At 45.8% G+C, this 23,467-nt stretch overlaps 1 protein-coding gene across 5 annotated transcripts in view; it reads left to right on the forward strand.

Moving 5' to 3' along the window:
- LOC114065708 (follistatin-related protein 4-like) overlaps nt 1-23,467 on the forward strand; it is a 169,594-nt gene that overhangs the window by 46,014 nt on the left and 100,113 nt on the right. The window contains exon 4 of one of the 5 annotated variants that reach the window (XM_027899820.1): nt 6,174-6,413. The exons of 3 other annotated variants lie outside the window; for them this stretch is intronic. In XM_027899820.1, the coding sequence (XP_027755621.1) occupies nt 6,174-6,413 (240 nt within the window). Of the gene's footprint in view, nt 1-6,173; nt 6,414-16,910; nt 16,980-23,467 lie in introns of those variants that run through there. One more of the 5 variants, XM_027899819.1, reaches the window with a different exon arrangement.

A 23,467-nucleotide genomic window follows, 5' to 3' on the forward strand; every position in this document is an offset into this window, starting at 1 on the left:
AAGCCCACTGAAAACAAGGAAGGGGGGAGCAAGGCTGGTCCTGAGAGTAGGAGTGAAGAAATGGGGCAGGCAGAGGATTCATGAGCAAGATTAAAGGCAACAAGGCTGATTCTGAGCAGTGACCTTGTGGGAATTTCACTGCCTTCCTTCAGAAGAGCCAAGCCTTCTGATACAGAGTTTTACCAAAGAAACCAGAGTATTAACGTGCTCTGTTCCCTCCAGATCTGAGACTGTCAAGTTTCAGCATTTTTGGGGCTGTGGAATACTGAGAATATTAAAAAGATGTGCCCCACACGCCTGTGCAACTGCACATTGCTACTGCCCTTCACTGGGTTGCTCACAGCACTGGAAATGTGGGAAACCTTGAATTAAATCACAGAATCATGGAATGGTTTGGGTTGGGAGGGAGTTCAAAGCTCATTTGTTTCCAACCCCTGCCACGACCAGGGGCACCTTCCACTAGAGCAGGTTGCTCCAAGCCCTGTCCAGCCTGGCCTTGGACACTTAATCCCTTTGATCAGTGCAGGAAATACATTAATCATCTGCTAACATGGTGCTGTTTCGTGGCTGGCTGGCTGTGGGACCTGCTAGCCAGCTCACAGACACAGGCTGAGGCTGATGCCAAGGGGAGCTGCACAGGTTTGGGGTTGTGTCTCTTCTTGCTGCACAGGAGCAATGCAATCAAACTGCCCTCAGCGTGCAGGGCCTCTCACAGATAACTTTGGATAAACATTTAATAAAGAGCCATTTTATGAATTGCCTCTCTAGCTGCTCTTTCAGGAGGAGAAAATTCAAGCAAATTGTGCATGGTGGAGTTTCATGGCCAGGCTCTAAATATATATGGGCTGATATCTGGGGAGGTGTTTACACTGCAGTAATCTCTGGATATGCTTTACATAGTCTGGATCTTTTGATCTGTGTGTGTCTTTTGTCTCTTTTTTTTCCTCTTAGTACCCTCACAGACCGCAATGCCATCCAAAAATAATATTTGGTGAAGCTTTTGATCTCACAGTGGTTAAATGGATTTGAAATGGGACAAAATTAGGCTAATTAAGCCAAGAATAGCGTAGTTACTTGTGATTTTCAAATGCCTTTTCATGGTATGACCTCTAATGGGTTTCAGAGTTCTGACAGACACAAGAAGAAATATTAATCCCTGTTTTCAGATGTAAAAACTGGTACAGAAAATGTGCCTGTAATATTGAGTGCTTCCTTGGTGTTGTCTGCAGAATAACTGCTCGCTGTTATTGAACTTCTGCTGAGCAATTACAATTTGTTTTCATTTGCTATTAAACTGCAGACACAGATTAAGCAGTTCTCTTGGCCCTGATGTTCTCAGAGTAACTATTTCTCACAGCCCTCCTTTCCAGAGCATATTTTCCTTTCCTTTTGGTGTTGGTTCTGATTTTTCAACTCTGCCCAAGTTCTCCTGAAATGATGTGACTGTCTGGGGTATCTGGCTAGTTTTTGTTCTGAGGAGGCTTCCACATCATCCTGCCTTTTGTTTAATGTTGAGCATCTAAATTGGTGTAAATGGTTGATTTTTCACCCTCCTCTTCCAGGGCTGATGTGTCCCTCTCCATCCTGCTCCAGGGTGTGCACACACACAGATTTATCTCCTGGACCTTGAAAGAAAATAGTTTGCATCTGTAGCAAATCTAATGCTGGAAGCACATCCTACTCTCTGTATTAGTCTCCAGGACAAGTCACCATTTGTGCTTTATAAAAATAAATAAATTATAACAACAAAGGCTTGCAACCGTATTTTAGACCATAGAAATTGTTTAATATGGGAAAGGAAATAAATGCTGGAAAGGTGTTGGATGAACAGCTCGTGACCTCTTATATCACCCTTTGACCTCCTGGAAGTAAACTAAGTTTAGAGACTGAATATTTTTATCATGTCATAGAGGGTTTGATTTTATTTTTATTTTAAAACACCATTTGCAAGGTGCAGCCTTGCCCTGGAAGCATTTGGTGTAAAAGCATCCAGTTTCAGTATAACTATTCAGTGTAATTAATCTGTATAATTAAAATTTCCAGTTTTGGCTCCAGCCTGAAGTAACATCTAAACTTTTTCCTTCAGCAATAAACCTGGATGTCCAGCTGCCTGCTGGAGCTCGCTGTTTCTTGAGGGCAAACTCCCTTTTCACATGTAAATGTAGTAATTTACATTTCTGCTGTGTATGAGCCACTTCTTGTGAGTAGTGATTTGAGAGAGCTGGGTTTGCTGTCTGTGATGGGTTTGTCTGGTTCATCCTAATTGAAGCTTGTCCTGAACCCAACCTTCCTTTGAACTCCTTGGGAATTCTGCTGAGGTAAGGAACAGGATTGTACTTGGGAGTGGGGATAAGAATAGGCACGTGAGGCTCAGTCTGATGTGTAACATATTTAGTGGAGTGTGAAAGGTAGATGAGGTCTCTGTCTTTATGAATTAATGTTCTCCACTGTAGCAGGAACATCTTAATTTCGTGATTAAGCCTTAGTTTGAGATGCAGGCAGCCTGTTAACCAGCCCTGTGAAATTCCTGAACTCAGGTATTTTCTGCCTGCACCAAGCTCTTGGTTTTCCACTGGAATTCCAAATTTCTCAGGGGCATCCAGGAACCAATTTGAGAAGTCAAGGGTGTTGAAACTGGGCTTCCTCTCCCCATCTTTCTGGCCCCAGTACAATATAACACCTCAGACTCTTGCCACGTTGAGTAAACTTCATTAGTGTTGAAAAGTGGCTTGTATTGCAAGATGATAAATTTTTAACCTAAGTAAATTACTTTCTTTGCAGCTAATAAACTGAATAAATGATGCCTTTTCCATGCAATGCAGTGAGGCTCATAAATACTGGGAGCAGTGAGTTGGTAGTTTCACTTGATTAGCCTTCCCATTTCCGTTTCTAATAATCCTTGTAAGAGCCAGGAATTCAGTCACTCCTAATAACATGTCCAAAAACAGCACTGGAAGGTGTTCTCTGCCCCTGGGGGCACTGCCCTGGGCCCCCTCACCACAGCTGAGGCTGCTCCTGGGGAGCTTCAGTTCTTGCAGGGATTATGCAAATAATAATTGAATTAAAGAGCTGCTGTCAACACGATGAGGGTCTGGCAAAGGCACCCCATGTTAACGCTCTGCTTGCAGACACGGATTGCAGAGGGCTTGGATCAGGATTCCCAAATACTTGAATCTTCCCTTTCTGGCTGTTTGCCTCCCCCTCACCACACTAAGCTGTGTTTAACCAGGAGTTGTCCATCTGGGAACACAGAATAAATTAAACTCTGAGCAGAAGGAATGAGGCATAATGGTAGCCAGGCTTCCTGGGCTTTCTCTGTGGATGGAGGAAAGATTAAGTATTTTATCTTTTTCTATAAGCTGGTGCTTAACCAAATCTGGGATGTATCATTAAAAAACTTCAAAATTCCATCCTAATAGGAACAGTGTTTGTCTTCAATAATGCCAATTTTATATTAAAAAATCAAAATACCAAAAATACTTGAGGCTCTTCAGAGGGTTTTTGCTGCTGTCAGGGCAGGGTGCAGTTGTGACCTGCCCAGATGTGACTTGGTGCAGTAAATCAGAGAATGCCACCACAAAGGAGGAGGCAGAAATAACCTTCAGTGAGATGCAGGGTGCAGTCCTTGGCTGGTGTGAGCTCTGAGAGATCAATTTTTAGCCATCAAGACAGCCCAGGAAGGGCTTTGCTGTCGTTGTAGCTGAATTACCTTTATATAGACAATAATAGCTCTTGAATCTTGATTTTTAAATACCCTTCATATCAACCCTTCAAAACATGTCTTTTGAGGTAGATGGTGATGGACAAGCCCAGTGCTGTACAGATGCAGGTCCTGCCACCAAAAGGACGAGGATGATGCTTGGCCAGAGCTTCCTCAAGCCCTTGTCCTTTGTGCTGCTCTGATTTACAGCAGGCACTACAAATAATATGGCCTTGACAGTGAGGTCTCCCTGAGGCCCCAAAATTTGCATTTCTGAGGCTAATTTGCAAAAAATTCTGGAACAATTAGTGAAGAAAGTAAAGAAGAGTCAGCCACTCCTTCCAGGGGCCCTACTTTTTGCACTGCTCAGAGATGCTTTGACCTTCCAGTTTATTACAAGGCAGGAAAAGTCAATATTTCTTAGCTTGCCAAGGTGGAGGAATTTTAATGAGTTATTGAGTCAAATAGTTAATCCTCCAATAACAGACTGTTTTCCCTTTCAGATTTACAGTGATAAAAAACAAAGGCTTTAATGGGCACCAGGAAGGAGGGGGTTTTGTCAGGGACTTTGTGCACGTGCCTTAACCCCTTGATGAAATGGGCCTTCAACACTGGGGCATTTGGGCATGAAATGCTGGGCAAGGCAGGGGCTGTTTTGGTCTTTGCAGGGAATTTAGCACGATAAAAAGGGATTGGTAGGGTGAAGTAGGTGGTGCTGATCTCCTCTCATCTCTGTTACACGTGATTGGGGGGGCTTTGGCCGAGCTCTGCTCTGTGCTCAGACACTGAACTGTTTGGCTGCTTGAAAAATCTTTGCAGGTGAAAGCCCTGGGTGCACCTGAGAGGATGTTGTGGTGCTCCAGGCGCTGCAGGATGTGTCCCCTTGGGTGCTGGAGCACACCTGGGGCACTGCTTCCACTTGAGCGCCCTCTGAAAGCTGGTGCCCACCAAAACCAAGAGCCAAACCTACGTGTGGTACTCGTAGAGAACAGGGATTTGCTTCCCAACCATCCTGCTGGTCCAGACTGAGTCCCTGGTGCAGATGCAGCCGGAGTCTGTGGCTGTTGGAAGGCTGTGCAAGCCTGGCAGCAGGTTCTGCCCTAGGAAATGCTTATTCCTGCTGTAATTGTGGCTTTTGCAGCACCCCTTTGTAATGCTCAGCTCTGTGTACTCCAATTAGCATAAAATAATCTAATTTCCTGAAACTCTCTTCGTTGAGTATGATGCTAATTATTGCTCTGAGTAGTGGCTTGGTTGGAAGTGCCCTGTCCTGTGTGAATTATAGTGATGTTCTGTGTAAGCCTTTAAGTGAGGAAACTTCATAAGCAGAAAATGTTATAGCACAAGGGCAGCTTCCTTACCCTTTTAATAGTATCAAACAGCAGATAGTACAGTAATATTCAGAACATCATATCCACTGAATTCTTAAAAGCATTAGAAAGTTATTTTTCCCTGTGTGCCATTATTCAGAGTGTAGGGAGAGAGACTCGTGGTCGCTTTTGCAGTGAGAAGCATCTTCCAGTAACATTCCCTTGACTCCAGTGATGGTCTTTCTGGGGGGGGTTATTTTTTAAAAAAGCTCTCAGCAATTGTCTGCTGAGCTTTCCCTGAAACCTGTGTGTGTTTTAGCCCTGGGGGTATTGTGATTGTGGGTGGAAGCCTCTGGCTGTGAGCTGAGTGTGGACAGAGCTGGAGTGCTGGCACTCAGGGCACTGTGCCGAGTTCTGTGGCTGCAGGAGTGCAGGTTTTCAGAGCTGCTTTCTCAGTGTAACTCACTGGGGTTTATTTTGGGCTCTGGTTCTGTGAGAGGGGCTGAAAGAGCAAAGGGCCCCATGTCCATCCCTTCCCCATGCAGCCCTTTGAGCAGAGCTGGGGGAGCGCTGGGGGAGTGAGATCTGAGGATGCCTCAAAGCGCTGCTGTTCAGAGGAGAGAGCTTGCTGCTCCCAAACCTCTGCTGCTCCATCAGGGCTGTGCTGGAGCGGCTGTCGAGTGCGGTGTGATGGGGCAGGAGGGTCTCTCAATGGGTGTCTCTGCTCTCCAGGGTGATGTGTTGGCTCAGGAGGGTCTCTCACAGGTGTCTCTGCTCTCTAGCGTGGTGTTTTGGGGCAGGAAGGGCTCTCACGGGTGTCTCTGCACTCCAGGTGGTGTTTTGAGTCAGGAGGGTCTCTCACAGGTGATGAGTTGGGTCAGGAGGGTCTCTCACAGATGTCTCTGCTCTCCAGGGTGATGTGTTGGGTCAGGAGGGTCTCTCATGGGTGTCTCTGCTCTCCAGGGGGGTGTGTTGGGTCAGGAGGGTCTCTCATGGGTGTCTCTGCTCTCCAGGGGGGTGTGATGGGTCAGGAGGGGCTCTCACAGGTGTCTCTGCTCTCCAGGTGGTGTTTTAGGTCAGGAGGGGCTCTCACAGGTGTCTCTGCTCTCACAGGTGATGTGTTGGGTCAGGAGGGTTCTCACAGGTGTCTCTGCTCTCCCCAGCACCCTTGGGGCAGGAAGGGCCCTGCGAGCAGAAGCTGTGTGGCCGCGGCAGCCGCTGCGTGCTGGACCAGCAGAGCGGGCAGCCCGAGTGCCGCTGCCTGCAGGACTGCAAGGCCACCTACGTGCCTGTCTGCGGCTCCGACGGCAGGTTCTACGAAAACCACTGCCAGCTGCACCGAGCCTCCTGCCTGCAGGGGAAGAAGATCTCCATCGTCCACAGCAAGGACTGCTTCTTCAAAGGTAAGGCTGGGGCAGAGCCCCCGTCGCTCGCCGTGATCCCGGGGAGTGGCCGAATGGGATTGTTGTATTTCCAAGAGCTCGGTGTTTCAGGGAGGATTTATTCCACGGAACATACACCATGTTTTCTGCAGCTATTAAGCCCCTGAGTGTCATCACCGAGCAGAATGTAATCAACCCGGGAACTGGTAAATAATTAACATCGCTCTCTGCGTCGTGTGCGCTGTAGTTGTGCTGCTCGGTGCTTTCAGCTGCCGGTGTAATAACTTTTTACAATCCAGCCCACTGGAAAAGGCTTTGAACGAGACAAAGAGGCTCAGAAGAAGTAGATGGTATTAACAAAAAGTTTGTTGCAACAATGAGAAACAAAAACCTTGCTGGGCAAATGGCACAGGCAAAGGAAAGGAGCTGTTTGGATGAACTAAGAGGAGCAAGGACACAGTTTTAAGTGATTTTAAGGACAGTTCTGGTTACCAGTGGGATGCATACAGCCGAAGCTCTTTTATTGGTTCAGTAGCAAATTTCATTATCATCATTGCACAAAATCACCAGTAATGTGTCTCTCCTGTTAATATTTTGTATTCCCTGCACCATCCTGTCATCAAAGGAGATTGCAGGAGAAAGGAGCATGTGATGAAATGCCAGGGAATGGAAGGAGTTGTAAATTATTTTACTTCTAATGAGAGGCCTCATAAAGGCCTCACTAGAGTGTATCTTGCAAGCTCATTGTCAGAGATGACTCCATATAGCTACAGGAAGATTTGAGTGGGTTGTTGCAAATATATCCAGTGACATTTATGTGATCAAATATGAAAATAATTCCTTTATCTTCAGCTCACTTGAGCCCCCAGGAGATTGGCTGCACACAGAGCCATCCATCATGGGTTCTTGTTTACTAACATGATGCTAGAAGAGCCTATTTAAGAAACAAGAATCCATCTGAAGAGTCTTATTAATATATCCTTGTGATACCCTTTGGAGATAGAAAAGCATTACCATTCTTGTGTCTCACAGGAGACCTGGAGGCTAAGATCCATCCAGCCCAAAACTTTTCCAGAGGTTTGTAGGCACAGCTTGGAATTAAAGGGCAAAGTCTCCTTTGTTTTGGAGGTCTGGCTGTGGAGGGGACAGCAGAGCTGGTCAGAGCCCTGGACTCAGCGTTTGCCACAGGCAGCCTCTAAATTCACCAAAGCAGGTAATTAAGTCTGGGATCAACAGACCTTGCATGGAGTTACTCATGGAAAGGGGTCACCTAAAGGCATATTTCGAGGGACAGCCCATGAGCAGATCAAGGCAAGGAGGAATTTTTGCTCGTGACGTTAAAAAGGAGCATCTAAAAAGGACACTTGTGGTGCTGGTGCTTCTGCCTCTGGGTATCAGGTGAGATCAGGGTATGGATCAGGCTGGAAACTGCCTCCCCCTCTGGCTAAGATGCAGGAGGGCCCCAGTAGCACCAGAGACTTTCCAAAGAAGGGGCAAGTCTTGATTGCAGGGATGCTCAGCCCTTGAGCCAGGGGACTTTCCACCCCTGGCTACCAAAAAGTGCCTTCAGTTTTCCCATTCCTGACATCACCCACCTTTTTCCGAGGATGCTTCTGGCCTGGGTTTTTATTCCTTCCTCATCTCAGCTGGTGTTAAAGAAAATGAGTTCTCATTGCAGTAATCAGCCCCTGCAGGGCTGTATTTACACCTAATGATACGATGTCACACCTGAACACACCATGAAATGGTGGCACCAGAGGAGGAGTTCTGTGTCCCAGTTTAAAGTAACCCTCCAACTCTTGCCATGGAGCACTGCTCTTAAATCTGCTTTTCAGCAGAATAACAGCTTTATGGAAGGGAAGAAAGAAACAATCTCACTTCTCTTCCCACGTGAATAAATAAAAATGTACTTCACACCTCTGTCTGCAGAGATAACATATAGAAAAAAAGTTTCCCATAAGGGGGGAATAATCCCACGGAGTGGGACTCCACTGAAAATTAGGTTTCAGCCTTTTTTTCTGCCGTGCAGTTCCTGAGGAACATTCTGTGTATCCCTCTGTTTCTTGGTATTTTAATCTCTTCTTTGGAAATCAAGAATGATGGTGGATTCTTCTGAATTGAAATTTTCAGTAAGCAATCAAGCTACAGGTTTTTAAGCACCATTAGAAGTGTAAGATCTTCGACTGGGGAAAAAATCTTAAAGGTGCAAAATATACAGTCCCAGAATGGATTGGGTTGGAAGGGGCCTTAAGGAGCCTCTCATTCCAATCCCCCTGCCATGGGCTGGGACTCCTTCAACCAGCCCAGGTTGCTCAGGTTCCATCTGTCAGTAGGCACCTGTGTGTTCTCTGTTTGCTTTCTGTCAAGTAGATAATTTAATTATTTGAGTACGGTCAGGCTGATGAGGGGGCTGCTTCGTGGTTTTTTGTCCCAGCTGACTTGTTCAATTAAGATGTAAATTCCTGTGTGGAGCTGAGGGACACTACAGATTGCATGTGTGTGGTGTGTGTGTTTGCTCTGACGGTTTTCCCAGTTATCAGTGACAAACTGGATGGCCACTCACTTAAGGTGTGACTGAGATCTAATCCCCTGATTCTGATCTAGGTCCCTCCCCAGTGAACTGATAAGAAAGCAAACTATAAAGCTTTGTTTCCTTTTGTGTATTTTGGGAAAGGATTCTTTGGCCCTTTAGCATATTTATCAGATGTGAAGAGCTTTGTAAATACTGGTGGATAGCAGGTGCTGATGTGTGAGCAGAAGCTTGTACCACCTCAATACATTGCATTCTGGGCCAGCAGCAGGATTAGGAAGATCATTTTTCTCTGGGGGAGCGACTGATTTCTCCTTGGCCCAGCCTGGGATGAAATGGCTCCTTTGAAACCTTGAGAGTCCAAAAACTTGAGGAGATGTGGGTGAAGCAATGAGAGATCCCAGCAGGAGTGACCTCCCAGGGTTCAGCCTGCAGCCTCTCCTGCAGCACAGTTCCCCAGACACAATATTATAAATGCCTTCCCTCTTCCTCAGCTGACAAAGCAAATGATAAACAGGTGGGAAACTTCACTTGGGAATTTGAAGTCCCAAGAGAAGTCCCATAAAGCAGGAGTTCCACATCCAGAGGTCTCAGGAGAAATGTCAATCCTCCTCATAGCTGTTCACATTCTCCTGGATCTGGTTGTCTTTCCTGGTAAGAAATACAGTTTGGTTTTCCCCACAGGAAGATGTTCTATTTAAGGCTTCTCTGCTATGTGGAGGTTTTTCTCATTTTGTGTATTTTCACTGCTTTATGAGTTTCCATAGTCATTTGATTGGAGTGTTGGTGATTTTTACTGGGTAGCAAAATACATGAGGATAAAGTGCTTTTGCTGTGAGCCAAAGTGGGGAGGAAAGAAGTTTTTCTTCCCCAAAAGCACTCCCAAATCTCATGAACGCTGGAAAGATAGCTGTGCTCATAATGACAATTGTCCCACAGATGTCCAGAATGAGCAGTTGGCCTGGGAATGTTCCTGTTTGTATAAATGCCTTGGATAATGCAGTTATATCATTTTAGCACAGTGATTTGGACTGGGCTTTGCTTTCCCATAGCAGTAGTCCTCTTTTTTTGCAGTTCTGTTTATTTTTCTTTCCTTTTGACTTTTCACACCCACTCTTCTATCATTTTCTCTCCCTATTTTTGGCCAGTGGAAACTGCACAGACAACTCTCAAGAGTTTTTCTTCCCTTGCCCCCTTCCTTCCTCCAGAACCATCAGAGCACTGCCCTTCCCTAGCAGTTTACAAACATTAGAGAAATTCTCTTCAGAGCTCTGCTTTTCCAGTTGCAGCATTTAGGAGTCATTTTCCCCCTTCTTCCTTTCCCTTCCTGCTTCTTTTCCTGCCTGATCAGCAATCCCCAAAGCTCCTCCGCATCAGCCAAGCCCCTGCTAGGGGAAGGCAGCCACGACTTGCCCGAGCTCATTCCTTATTTTCTGTGGTTCTGACATCCTCCCTTTATCCAGGTGGATTGGGGGGTTTTTTGTTTGTTTGTTTTTTGTTTGTTTGTTTTGTGCTGCAGCTGCTCAGACTGAGTTTGTGCTCTGGCATGAATTCAGCCCAACTCAGTTGACCAAACACTTGAACTTTCCATTATGTAAATGCCCTGTACCTGTGCCTGTTTCTTAATTCAGGTTTTTTTTGTCCATTCAGCCCAACTTGTACTAAAGCTCCGATTGTACGAGATCTGACAGAGTTTTATGCAGAGAGATGGGGCTCTGTAAAAGCATGTTCCTGTCTGCTATTCCAGGCCCATTCTCCTCCTTCCTCCCTTCTGTCCTGAAATGTCAGCACGAATCTTGTTAATACTTTGGTCCCATGGCTTAAAATAATGTATTGGTTTGGGGTTTTTTAAAGCAAATACCTGACAGTAACCATCCTCTTCATACAAGGTCAGTTCTGTCCCTGTAATAAATCATAATTTTGTACAGATTTTGTGCAGAATATCAAAAGAAACCTCTCTGGAAAACTACCTGCCTTTCTCCTTTCTGTTACACACACAGTATTTAATTTTCAACTTCTCTCTCTTTCCCCCAGTTTTCACGAAGTTTCTTTCTAATTAAGGAAAATGATAATCTTCTGCCTGCTGACAGAAAATTTTCTATGCTTGAATGTAAATAAATTACAAACTTGGGTAAAAAAAAAAAAAAAAAGCCCAACAAACCAAGCAGGCTGATAACTCATATCACTGCAGTGATCTCAAATAGATATGAATTCAGCCTCAGGTGGTGGTGGTGGTAGTTTATTTCCTCTGTACTTTATTTGTTGTTATTTCTGTGGTTTGTTACTTCCAGAAGTAATTTGTTCTACAGAAGGGCATTTCAGAGCATCTCTGGGAAGGTGTTGATGCTTTGCTCGTTTCGTGCTGGCAGGACAGGCAGAGCTGCTCCTCTGGTGAGGAGGCTGGAAGGAAATCTGCTCCATTTAACACCCCCTGTCTTTCCAGCTGGAAGGAGTCTGAGTGTGAACTAATGGCACTTCTCCCGGCTGGCAATTAATATTTGCTGATTGAGGTCTGCAGCACTGCTGACAGGCTGCTTTGGTGGCACTGAGCTGCTTTGGGGTGCTGGGAGGGAGGCAATGAATCCCTCTGGGAGGAGCTGGGGGCTTCTGCTCGAGCCTGTAGTGATCATTCCAGTGTAAATATAGGAGGAGTTGAAAGAGTTCTAAAGGGAGATAAGTGCTATGTGTACTGGAGGGGTGTGTGTGCTGTTATTAGAACTGAATTCCAGAAGGATTCCTTTCTATTCCCACGTTGTTTTTTATAGCTCTCTCCACTTAGTCTTTTGGGGAGGGATCAATTTTACCTGGCTTTTCAGGCTGAATCCTCTTAAATGTGATTGATGGCTTAGACCTTATAAACAGACTGCACCAATCCTTGGGGTAAATTATGGAAATTCCATTGATTTATGTGAGGATGTGAACATGGGACAGTCCACTGCGAGCTTTGGTTAGAGGAATGTTTAGGAATATGTGTAAGGTCTTGAAAGGTATTTTCCTTGTTAAAAGAAAATGGAATGCTTACATTCCTGAAATCCATGGAAGCCCATCTTGTCCCTCTGGAAGTCAGTTGTGAAACTCTCCCTTGGACTTCCACTGGAAATTAAATGCCAGTAACAAGAGCAGGGGAAGTTTAGGCACAAGAAGAAGGATCAAAAGCAGCAGAGAGCCTAAAGAAGTCTTACAAAGGGAGATCTAGCATGAGGTGATCTCAGTTTGAAGCACCCCAAGTTTCACCTTGGTGTTGTTGAGGGCAGAGGAATGAGATGCAGCTTGTTGTTGTTTAGGGTGGCATCTGCTCCTAACCTGGCTCTGGAAAATCTTCCCTGCAGTGCTTTCAGGAGAGCTGAGAGGTGATAATGAAGGTTTTTTTTGATGCACAGCCATAGCAGCTGCGATGGGGATGGAGCAGAGGAGGAAGGTGCAGAATCAAAGGAAAGGGCATCGAGCCTTGTGTTGGCTGGTGGGAGTTCCTGTGCAAGCTTTTGTGCTGCTGCCTAAACACTCAGTATCTCAGGGGGTGTTTGTCTTTCTTTTTTTAGCTATTTTTGTGTGCTGTCTGCACCTCACACATGCTCCTCATGATTTGGTGGCAGTCTGGACTCACTGCATCCACCTCACTTTTCTTTGCAAATCAGGTTGATGTTTATTCGTGCATTAATTTGGGAGCTTAAACCACACTTGAACATTGAAGAGCCTCATGTGGGAAACATTAAAGACAATTTTTGCTTTCTTAGTGTGTTGAATTTAATATTAGCTCTCATCATTCCATCAGCAGCTTTCCAAGCTGCTCTAGGTGGTGTAACCCTGGAGAAATGCCAGCAAAGTGGGGCGTGATTTTACAAAGTCATGACTAAAAAGAGACCCATCTACTGAGCCTCTGCATTGCTGAACCTCTTGCAGTCCTGAAAAGAGCTTGGATGCTCAAAAGTTTATCAGCTTTTTTTCCCAGCTCGATTATCTTAAAGGTCTTTTCCAACCTAAACCATCCTATGGAGTATCCCCATCCATGGTTTCCTGCTGGAAGGGAACGGTAGCACATCCCATTTCCCAGGTCGTTTCAAGTGAAGTAAAGCAAATATTGCAACACCTGTGAACTTGCCTTAATTTCTCCAAAAATTACATCAATTGTATCAATAGAAAAAATGGCTGATTTAATGAAGGCCCTCACAAGTCACCTTTTGAGAGGTGACTTGCAGTTTGGTGCCAGGGGACTCTGCGTGGGACTCCCCAGCTGAGCCAGAGGCCAGGGAGAACCTCCATTTAATAATAAAGAAAAAAAGCCCCAAACCTGAGAGAGATGGAGAGATTGCTTTAAACAGAAAACTGAAAAGGTTAAAAGGTAGAGATGAGCATTAAAGATTAAGATGATTAGATCCTGGGAAAGGGCGCTGCAAACCGAGTGGAGGAAAACAAATGGGTAGAATAAATTTTAGGGCTAGGGAGACTCAAGCAGGGAGACTGAGAAGTGCTTTAAAGATAAAAACGACTGACACTTGAGAATAGCTGATTAAAAGCTGTGCAGCACAAAATGCTAATTTTTCTGGATGCTCAGTATAAAGATCCATGGAGCCAGCTGAAGTTGTGAGTGCCTGGGAATACCAGCAGGCTGGATGCTGGGCGTTCCATTGAGTGGCTGCAAGGAGCTTTCACTGCCTTCCTGCCCCTCTGCTCCAGGATTTAACAGGCACTTCTTGCTGATGTTCCAAGGGCTGGATCCTAGCAGAGGTGTCCTGAGTTAAAATGAGCAGTCCACAGCACGGGATAAAAGCTGGCATAGGGAGGTAATGAGTGGTCTGCAGATTTGGTCTGATCTGCTCCTGAGTCAAAAGCTCCTTGGGCAGAAACTGTTTTTCTGGTGAAAACATGATTAATGGGGATGAATTTCAGCCATAAAGTGAGGAGTTAATTATCAGTGCAACTGGAGGGGTGGGGGGTTCTGTAGGAGCATCATAGAAGGGGTTGGGTTGGAAGGGACCTTAAAGCTGATCTTGTTCCACCCCCTGCCATGGGCAGGGACACCTTCCACCAGCTCAGGCTGCTCCAACCTGGCCTTGGACACTTCCAGGGATCCAGGGGCAGCTACAGCTGCTCTGGGCAACCTGTGCCAGGGCCTGCCCACCCTCCCAGGGAAAGATTCCTTCCCGATATCCCATCTCTCCCTGCCCTCTGGCAGTTTGAAGCCGTTCCCCCTCGGCCTGTCATGGGTGGGGGTTTGTGATGGTGCTGTGGGGGAGGGTTTCAGTGCCCCATCTCTTTGCCCAGTGCAGGTTCAGGTGGTCCTGGTGCAGTTCAGGGATGCAGGATCCAGCCATGGCTTTCCCAGTGCAGGGGCTGATGTCCTGGCTCCTTCCTGTGAAGAAGGACTGCTGATGTTGCTGGCACCTTCCTGTGGGGTCTGCTCCACTGCTGGAGCCTACATGTAAATCCCATTACCTCTAATTGAGTGGGGATCAATCACAAATTAAGGAGTAAGAGGAAGGTTTCCAGGTGAGATTTAAATGGAAGGCTTTTACTGATAATATTTTTGCATTTTCCATCAAAGTGTCCTGGAATGCTTTACAAAGATTAATAAATTAGACCTCACAACACCTTTGCATGCCAGCAAAATAGTAATCCACCTATTGCAGAGGGGGAACTGCAGCCTAGAGGAGAACCAGTGGCTTTCTCAAGGTCACAGAAAAAAAAAACAGAGCTCTTATTAAATCATCCCAATTCTAGGCTCCCTGACCCTGCAGGCACAGGTCAGTCTTGGGGGCCCTTGTCCAACAGCAGCCAATCTCCTCACCAGAGGTTTTCCAGTGGAAGCCATGATGCTGAATTCCAGCCATTATTAGGGTTTGGCTTGTTTTTATTAAAAATTTAATCTAGAGCAAGGCAACTCCTGTGAAAACATTTGGGGTGAGTATTTAGTTGTGTTGTGATACGTGAGCATTTGGCTGTACCCACGGCCCTGGAGTTTGCTATTCATGAATATTTTAGCAAATTGGTTTACTAAGAGGAATGTTGCCAGGAAGCAAATGATCCTGAATATTTGTGGAAAAGCAGATTTAGCTTTGTGTTTGCAGTTGCTTGCTGTTATCTGGGCCCCATCTCAGCGCTCCTCCGGGAGGACCAGCAGAGCCAATTAAACCAGATCTCCTTGGGAAGTGTGATCCTCAGAACCCACCCACAGATAAACTCTGATATAAAGAGTTCTGTCTCTTAATAAAAGCCTGACAGACAGCTGGACCAGCTGTGTGCAGCTCACCCTCAGGAGAGCACGCTGCAGGTGAACTGGGTGGGAGCAGTGGCAGCATCTCTGGGGAGGGGCAAGGGAGCTGCTCATTTCCATGGGCTCAGTTCCATCAGTGGGTGCACAGGTTGGATATGGGGAAGAAATTGTTCTGTATGAGGGTGGGCAGGCCCTGGCACAGGGTGCCCAGAGAAGCTGTGGCTGCCCCTGGATCCCTGGAAGTGTCCAAGGCCAGGTTGGAGCAGCCTGGGCTGGTGGAAGGTGTCCCTGCCCATGGCAGGGGGTGGGACTGGGTGAGATGGGCTTTAAGGTCCCTTCCAGCTCAAACCATTCCATGATGATTCTGTGAAGTCATGCTCTCAGTGCTGCACCTCTCCATCCTCAGCTTCCCTTTCCTTTCCCATTTGTTCCCTTATCACCACACTTCATCCTTCACTCTGCTGGAGGTGTGAGAGTTGCAGCCCTTTTTTGGAGACATTTATTCCTAAGAACACTTCCCCCTAAGCAGAAACTCAGGGGTCAGCCCATCTAAATGCAGCTGGTACAACCCTTCCAGCATTTTGGAAGAGCTCCCCATCCAGCATTTAAGTGAGATGCTCAGCACATCTGGAAAACATCTGCCTCGGACTCGTAATTTGGCATTGTCATTCTTGGAGTGACTGTAAAACAGGGCCTTTGTGGAAAATGTTTAATACTCCTGGACACAATTGTTGTTTGTGTTAATGGTGAAATAGCTTGTTAGGTCCAAACTAACTGGCAGAAAATCTTGCTGAAGCTGTACAGCGTTGAGGAAGCAAAAGGCTGTTACGGCAAAAACTTCAGCCCCTCTGAACCCAGGAGATTTTGGCTGCATTTTTACTGGAACAGAACTGCAAGCTAATGAAGGCATTTTGTGGCCCCACACTGGCTTTCAGCTGGGTTTTATTTTACATAATGAGTTGGGGAAAATTGGAGTGCAGTTACTTTGGGCTCACTTTAGGGAAGCGAGCAGGTTGCAGGCTGCTGTCCTGGGCTGATCAGTCACAGAGAATCCCTTTGGCTCTTTTCAGATGGAAATGCTTTGTTTTCCTTGACCCAGCCCTGCTCTCCCGGGCAGCTGCCTCCCAAATCCATGTCCTTCCTGGCCTGACAGTTTTTTTTAAAGTCAGATTTTGCCACTTTCTTAAATTGATTGCGATTTTCCAATGGATAGAAATTGTTCCAATGGCCCTTTTGTACGTTTTCAGAAATACTGCTGTATTTTTAAAAAAATATTTACTTTATTTTCTGCATTGGGCTGGGATGTTTTCCATGTTATTATGGAAACAGATATTGGGATCTTTTCTATTCTTCTTTTCAATCTCAGTGTATTTATCTACTTAACACTTCCTTGCAGTCACCTTTGCTTTGGGGGCTTCAAAAGAGATCAAGAATTGGAGAAGTGTTCAAGAAATGCTTCTTTATCCTGTTTGATGCTGTAATGCCCCATGAGAGTGGATCTGGTTTGTACTGACATCTCATCTGGACTGCCTTGTCCACACGAGGGAAAGCTTTTGATAACCTCAGCTCTGGGAATGTTGTCCTTCTTGAGTTAGGTTCCCATTCACAAGTCATGTTTTGGGATAACTGTTAGTGGTTTATGAGGTTAACTTTATTTTTATTGACATTAAGATACATAAAATCCTAACAGCTATCCCCAAAGAACCCTTGCCAATGGGAACATGACATAGCAAAGGAGAAGCCCTGAATCCCCAAATTTTGTCTCCTTCCCCCTCAGAAAGGCTCCAGAAAAAGCCCATCCTTCCCCACAAGGAGCTGGAGAACTCTGACATTTCAAAGTAATCAGGTAGAATTGCTGCATCTCGAGATATCTTTAACCTGTTTACTGACATTTCATTCACATCATCTCCTGATGTTCACTGGCTCAGAAAGCAGCCTGGAGCCACATGTGCAAAATGCTTCATCAGCTGGTTGGGCCTGGGCACGGGAAATCTTTGTATAAAATAAGATATATCCTATGTATCTGATAATCCTATGGGATATCACAGTTCTTGAGGGGTTTTAAGCTTCTGTGGTTTTTCCCATTTGTTGATTGTTCTGTTTTTCTCCTCCCAACTCTGCCCAAGTTCAGAGCTGTGCCCGATGGCAAGAGGCATCTGTGATCAATAAGTTCAAGGGAAATGGGAATAGGGCTGTGAATGTTTGCTATTTTTGAGAAAGAAACACCAATCTGCAGTTAAAATGCAGGAAGGGCACTTTTAGGGGCATTGGAAATCCTGTTCCAGCTCTGTAGATGGCTGCAGCTCGTCGTGTCCTTTGGCAGGACTGCTGTGGCTTTTGAATGATGGAGTTGGAAAACCTCCTAAAAACTTGTTCAGAGGAAGGTGAAAGATAATCTAGCTTAGTGTGTCGAAGCAAATACTTAAAACTGTTGTAAAAATAATGTTCTAATTTACAGTCTTGATCTGAATGAGCTTTTGGGTGAGTAGGTGCTGTCTAAAGCCAAGCCAGGTGAGGTTGATCCCTGTGGAGACACTTTTGATTTGATTTACTAATTAGTTTCTGTGGTAAGTTTTAGGGTAGGAAGAAACAAACCCCTGAATGTTTCATAACAAAAAGCCCAGAATAAGTAAAATATCAGCTCTGAGTTTATTGCCATGGTATTTCCACTGTCAGTTCAGGGTTTCCTTTGATGAGGAAAGCATGAGCTCAGAGTGATGGAAAGAGCTTCTTGTCAGTAAGGGCTGTTGGTAGGAATTTGCCACAACAGGTAGAAACTGGGAGGGGTTTTTTCCCCTCTGTGAATTCTCCCCCAAGTTTAGCAGCAGGGAGGATCTGTAAGGATGAGGGATGACCTGAGCAGGTTTATGTCATCATTCCCTGCTCCCACTGGCTTCCAAAAAAACTCACTGTGCCCCATCCCTGCTCTGCTGATGGATACAAAGGTGCAAAAAAGATGCAGAAGGTGCAGACAAATGGAAAAATAGATGATGTCAGTGTGAAACAGGGAGGAGACTGGCCAAGTTCCCTTTTCCTGGCTGATTCCCCCTTTTCTTGGCCCATTTCCCCTTTTCTGTGTGTTGTTCATGCCATAAGGGATTTGCAGTTTGGATCCAGAGGTTTGGTCTGAGGGCTCCAGGATCCAGCCCAGGGGTCTGACGTGGATCCAGCTGTGGGATGGGCACCCTGGCAGGCAGGTGGCATGAGGGGTGCAGTGGAAGGCACCAAATAAAGACCAAACAGGCTGTTTCTTTTCTGCTTGGGCGTCACTACCCATTTTTAGCAGACTGTTTTGAGGAAATTATGATTAATTGTGCATTTTAATTAGCTGTTAAATAGTTCCCTACTTGATTAATCTAATTACTTTTTATTTATGCTGCCTTCTTCCAAGGGAGAGCCTGTGTCAGTGCTGATTGCAGCCTCCCAGCCCTGGAGAAAACACTGGGGAAGGGGCTCTCTCTTTGCTCCCTTATTTATATTGTCAATTCTTTGCATGGGTTTATGCACTGTAATTTTTTTTTTCTTTATAAATTGACTTTTAAGCATCAAGCTGAGTGATGGAGACTTTGCACACTAAAAAAAGGCCCTTCTGTGCTGATTTTTACCCACTTTGCTCTCTGGTGAAAGGCCTGAGGGCACCCAGGACTTTTGTCCTGGTTTTTTCTGTGGATGCTATTCCCAGGTGTGGTGGTCAGATGTTCTAAACAGCAGCACAAGCTTCTGCAGAACCAAGCCATGCTTGGGTGGAAAACCTTTTAATTTTTAGTTTCATCAAGCAATTTCGCTGTAAATTAATACCTCGGTAATAAAGTCTGTTATTTTAAAACAAAATAAAAATTAAAACAGTTAAAGAGCATAATTTCAGATCGAAAATCAGGGGGGAAATGGCAGTTTTAAAAAAAAATTCTTGTCTTGGAAGATTTGAGTCAATGCAGGAAAAGGATTCTCTGCATGAATCAACTATAATAATTTTTAAATAATTGCTGTTAACACTTTTGGTGACTACCTAAGTGCAGGCTGACATATGGTGTGTCAGCATGAAGCACTGATTTAAAGTTTGCTGTTACATCCCAGTTTCCAAGCTGTTGGAGGGAAGTGGGGGAAGCGTTATGCAAGCAGACAGGTGGCAAGGACTCAGCAGCTTGGTGGGCAGGTGGGATGCTGACCTGCTGCTCTCCTGTGTTTTCCTCTACTCATTGGCCTCTTTTCCTCATCTCCACTTTTTTTTTCCCCTCTCTTTTGCTGCTTTTTTCAGCATCCTGTGCTTTGCTGGGGGAGCATCCCCAGCCCAGCTCTCCTTAAAGGGAGAAATGGAAATTTCCTTGGGCTTTGGGTGAGGGAGGAGAAGGAGGTCCAGTCTCCTTCTGTGCCAGAGATAAACCTAAAAGCATTGCAAACCAACCCTGTCCATTTTGCAACTCAGAAATGTCCTATTTATTGTTTTTAAGAGCAGGCACTTTTCCCTCTGTGAGTTCCAGGGCTGGCACGCTTCAGTGACCACCTCTGCATACCTTTTTTTGTGCAATTCCTTTATGGGGCAGTTGTAAATGAAGGTGCTGATGGCTGTCTTTGGAAGCTTTAGCAGCCACACATTTTAGGAAGAAAATACTGGCAGCTTTCCCAAATTTCTGCCATCTGTTGGAAACAGCCTCAAAAAGTACAAACCAAGCTGCAGGCTGGGACTGTGGGCTGATGCTCGTGGAGGAGGCCCTGGGTTCTGCACCCCAAGTCCCTGCCACCTGAACAAAAGCAGCTGATGTGTCACTTTTTGCCCTGGAAATCAAAGCCACGTGAGCTCCCACGGAGTGCTGGTAATTCCCAATATCTCTGTAAGCCTCACTATAACAACAGAGCTTTGCCACTTGATCTGCAGGCTTATCCCAAATCAGCCTCTGCTAAAATGGAATTATTTGTCAGGAATAAGCCATCCTGGAGGGAGCTCAGTGGAAGGAGGTGGCTGGTCTGGGGAGCTCTTGGCTTTTCAATGCACTGATGAGTCCTAGTAAGTTGTTCCCAAATTCCTGTGGACACTTTAGTGCTTCCTCAGCTGGTTTATCTGTTACCCCAGGAAGGAAGGGCTTGGGTTTGGGTCTGGGTGTCCCCTGTGCAGTGAAGGCTCCCTCTGGGTTTGCCCACTGAGCATCCCAAGGTTGGGTTTCTCCAGGTGAGTTTGGGTTTCTCTCAGTGCCCCATCAGAGGCTCTGCAGTCAGTGAGGAAGGTTTGGAAGCCTGGCTGTGCTCACTGGGAGCGTGAGCTGGTGGGGGTGAGGATGAAAGCCAGTGGTTATAGATGGTGTCTGCTTATGTCTTTGATAGCTTGTAGTAAAACCTCAGCAGCGACTCAGTTCCCGTCATGTCTTAAACTGCTCGTGAAATAAATACAGCTGACAGCTCTGCACGCAGCTCTGCACCGCCTGGGCACGCAGAATTGTTCATTTGAAGCGACCCAGAGGCAGAAAGAGATGAAATGCTGGGAGCAGTGGCCTGCATCCCCACAGTGTGTGCCACGTGAGTGACACGTGTCCCGACGGACTCGGGGTGGCTCTCGCTCAGAGCTTCTCTGTGCTGATAATGAAAACGGTGCCCAAATCTGATTGGAGATCTGGAAATGGGAAAAGCGAGCTGGCAGCTGAAGTGTATCATTTACCTCGCCTGGATTGCCAGGGGAAAGTTAGCACAAGAAAACACCTCCCAGCCTTCAGCTCAACCCCCTGGTGTGGAAGGTGCCAGGATGTGACCAGGGCTGCAGGGCTGAGTGTTTGCAGGGCAGTTTGCCCTTAGTTTGCACCAGTGTGACAAGAATTGGTCTTGGGGAATTGCCAGGCAAAGCACACAGCTCCCTGGGACAGTCTTGTCTGCCAGCATTTTTTGTGACCCTACTCTTTCTTGCATGTTTTCTTCAAGGAGAGATGAAGGTGCATCACCTGTTCCCAGCTGTCCCTTTGCTCTGCTGGGTTGCAGTGTTGTGCTATTTTCATAGGATTGTTTAGGTTGGAAAAGCCCTCCAAGAAAATCTGGTCCAACCATTCATTCCCCCAGCACTGGCAGGCCCACGGTCCAAGTGCCACATCCACCCATCTGTTGAATCCCTCCAGGGATGGTGAATCCACCTCTGCCTGGGCAGCTGTGCCGGGGCTGAAGAAGTTCTCCCCAGTGTCCAGCCTACACCTCCCCTGGTGCAACTTGAGGCCATTTCCTTCTGTCCTTTCCATTTCCATGGATGAGGGCTGGTTGTTAGTGCTGGGGGCCTGAGCTGTGTTTGCTGCTGTAGAGCTGTTAATCATCCTGTTGGAGGCTGGGGTGAAGTCAGTATCTGTCAGCCAGAGCTTGTCATTAGTGCTGACATTATTAGAATGCCTCGTTCCTATTTCAGTAGGTGTTGTTTGAGATGTGTAATAGCAAAAGGGAATCTATACCGTGGCTAAAAATACTGCAGAGCGGTGTATTTACGGCTCTTGTTGCACTTTGACAGTTGTGGGTTGTTTTTTTTTTCGCTGGGGGAAAAAAAAAAAAAAAGTTCTTTCTTTTGTATTTTATGAATAATTGGTGACATCTGGTGATCGCTTATAATGAGCCCTCTCAAGACTGCCGGCAGAAACAAACCTTTCAGCGGCAAAGATTTGTCTTGCAGCGTGTCCGGGAGAGCGGCTGCAATTAGCACCTCATCCCTGGCCAGGGTGGGCTGGGAGCGTTCAGAACCCGCGTCAGGGCAAAATGCTCCGCTGGGAGGGTCTTGCAGAGGTGAAGCAGGTTGTTCCCCGGCTCTGAGTCTGATTGAATAAAGGGCTGTCCAAAGGAAAAGGGCAGAGTGCAGAGGGGAATCGCTGAGGAATCGAGCAGGTGGGCAGGTGACGTGCCTGCTCCTGCCATCCACACCGTGCTGGGATTCCCAGCTGGAATTGCAGCCCTCAGAGCGCACCTGAACATCTGGCAGCAGCCAGAGGGGTTTTATTCCTCTGCTGGGAAGAATTGCTGAGAAAATTGGGGTTGTTCAGTCTGGAGAAGGGAAGGCTCCAGGGAGCACCTTCAGCAGAGGAGAGCTGGAGAGGGACTTGGGACAAGGGATGGAGGGACAGGACACAGGGAATGGCTTCCCACTGCCAGAGGGCAGGGAGAGATGGGATATTGGGAAGAAATTCTTCCCTGTGAGGGTGGGCAGGCCCTGGCACAGGTTGCCCAGAGAAGCTGTGGCTGCTCCATCCCTGGCAGTGTCCCAGGCCAGGTTGGAGCATCCTGGGCTGGTGGAAGGTGTCCCTGCCCATGGCAGGGGATGGCACTGGGTGGGCTTTGAGGTCCTTCCAACCCAACCCATTCTGTGATTTTATAAACAGGGTGATCTGCATGACTTGTCTGTTATGTTGTTTTTCTTAATCAACATCCACACAGTCAATACCCTTCTTGGCACTCTCAGAAGTTGGGTTGTTCTGTGAATCTGAACAGTAAGGTGGCCTTTTAGAATCTTCTAAGAGGAAAGAAGTATGTTGGCCTGATTGTAGAATTCTGCCTGGTTTTACTGATAGTGAAACTGTCTCTATTCACACTGTGTTGCCTTTGTTTGCAAAACAAAGTAAAGTTTCAAAATGGTTTTCATTTTAGTGCACTTGAACTTGCTTTGACCTTGTAAAATGTTTTGTGGTTGGCTGAGAATTTGACTGCCTTTTTTTTTTTTTTAGTTTGAAGATATTTTTATTGGGTGAAAGTCATGTGTATGTCAGAAGTCTGATGATATTTTTCTTTTTGAAATAGTAACTTTGCTCATAAAAAGCTATAATTTTATTTTTAAAAACTTTGAAGAGAATTACTATCCATGGGTTAATTAAAATAGTTCATTGAAAATTCAGAGTCTGCTCTGAATGACTCCTTGTCTCTCGCTGTGCTGACACTGAATATTGCACCTCTGACAGGTAGGCTGGATAGCTGGGCACTGAAGTACTTGCTTCTCTGTTTAGTTTTAATTTAAGTGTGATTTTGTGATCTCTTAGCTCCGTGAAGTTTTTTATGAGCTATGATCACTGGTGTTTTGATAAGAATATACAGATAGTAGGCATGGTATGAATTCTCATTATTTCTGTCCACTTTGATGTGCTTATATTATCATTTCAAGATACTGATTTGAATTTAATACTGTTTAGAAAACAAATACATGTCCAAATTGGCTCCAGATGTGATTCATTTCATTTGGTGCCTTTCAAGATGTTTTTAACAGCTGATATATGAGTGTGGTGGGAGATTGCCAAAACAGATGCTTTTTGTTTCAAGTCAAAGAAGCAAAAAACTCTTCATCTAAAACAAGAGAGGTTTTTTTTTTTTTTCTCCCAGTGTTTAAAAAGAACC

This window comes from Empidonax traillii, unplaced genomic scaffold (genome assembly GCF_003031625.1).
Source record: "Empidonax traillii isolate 1590-97213 ecotype Southwest subspecies unplaced genomic scaffold, ASM303162v1 scaffold689:size842923, whole genome shotgun sequence".
Taxonomy (NCBI): Eukaryota; Metazoa; Chordata; class Aves; order Passeriformes; family Tyrannidae; genus Empidonax; species Empidonax traillii.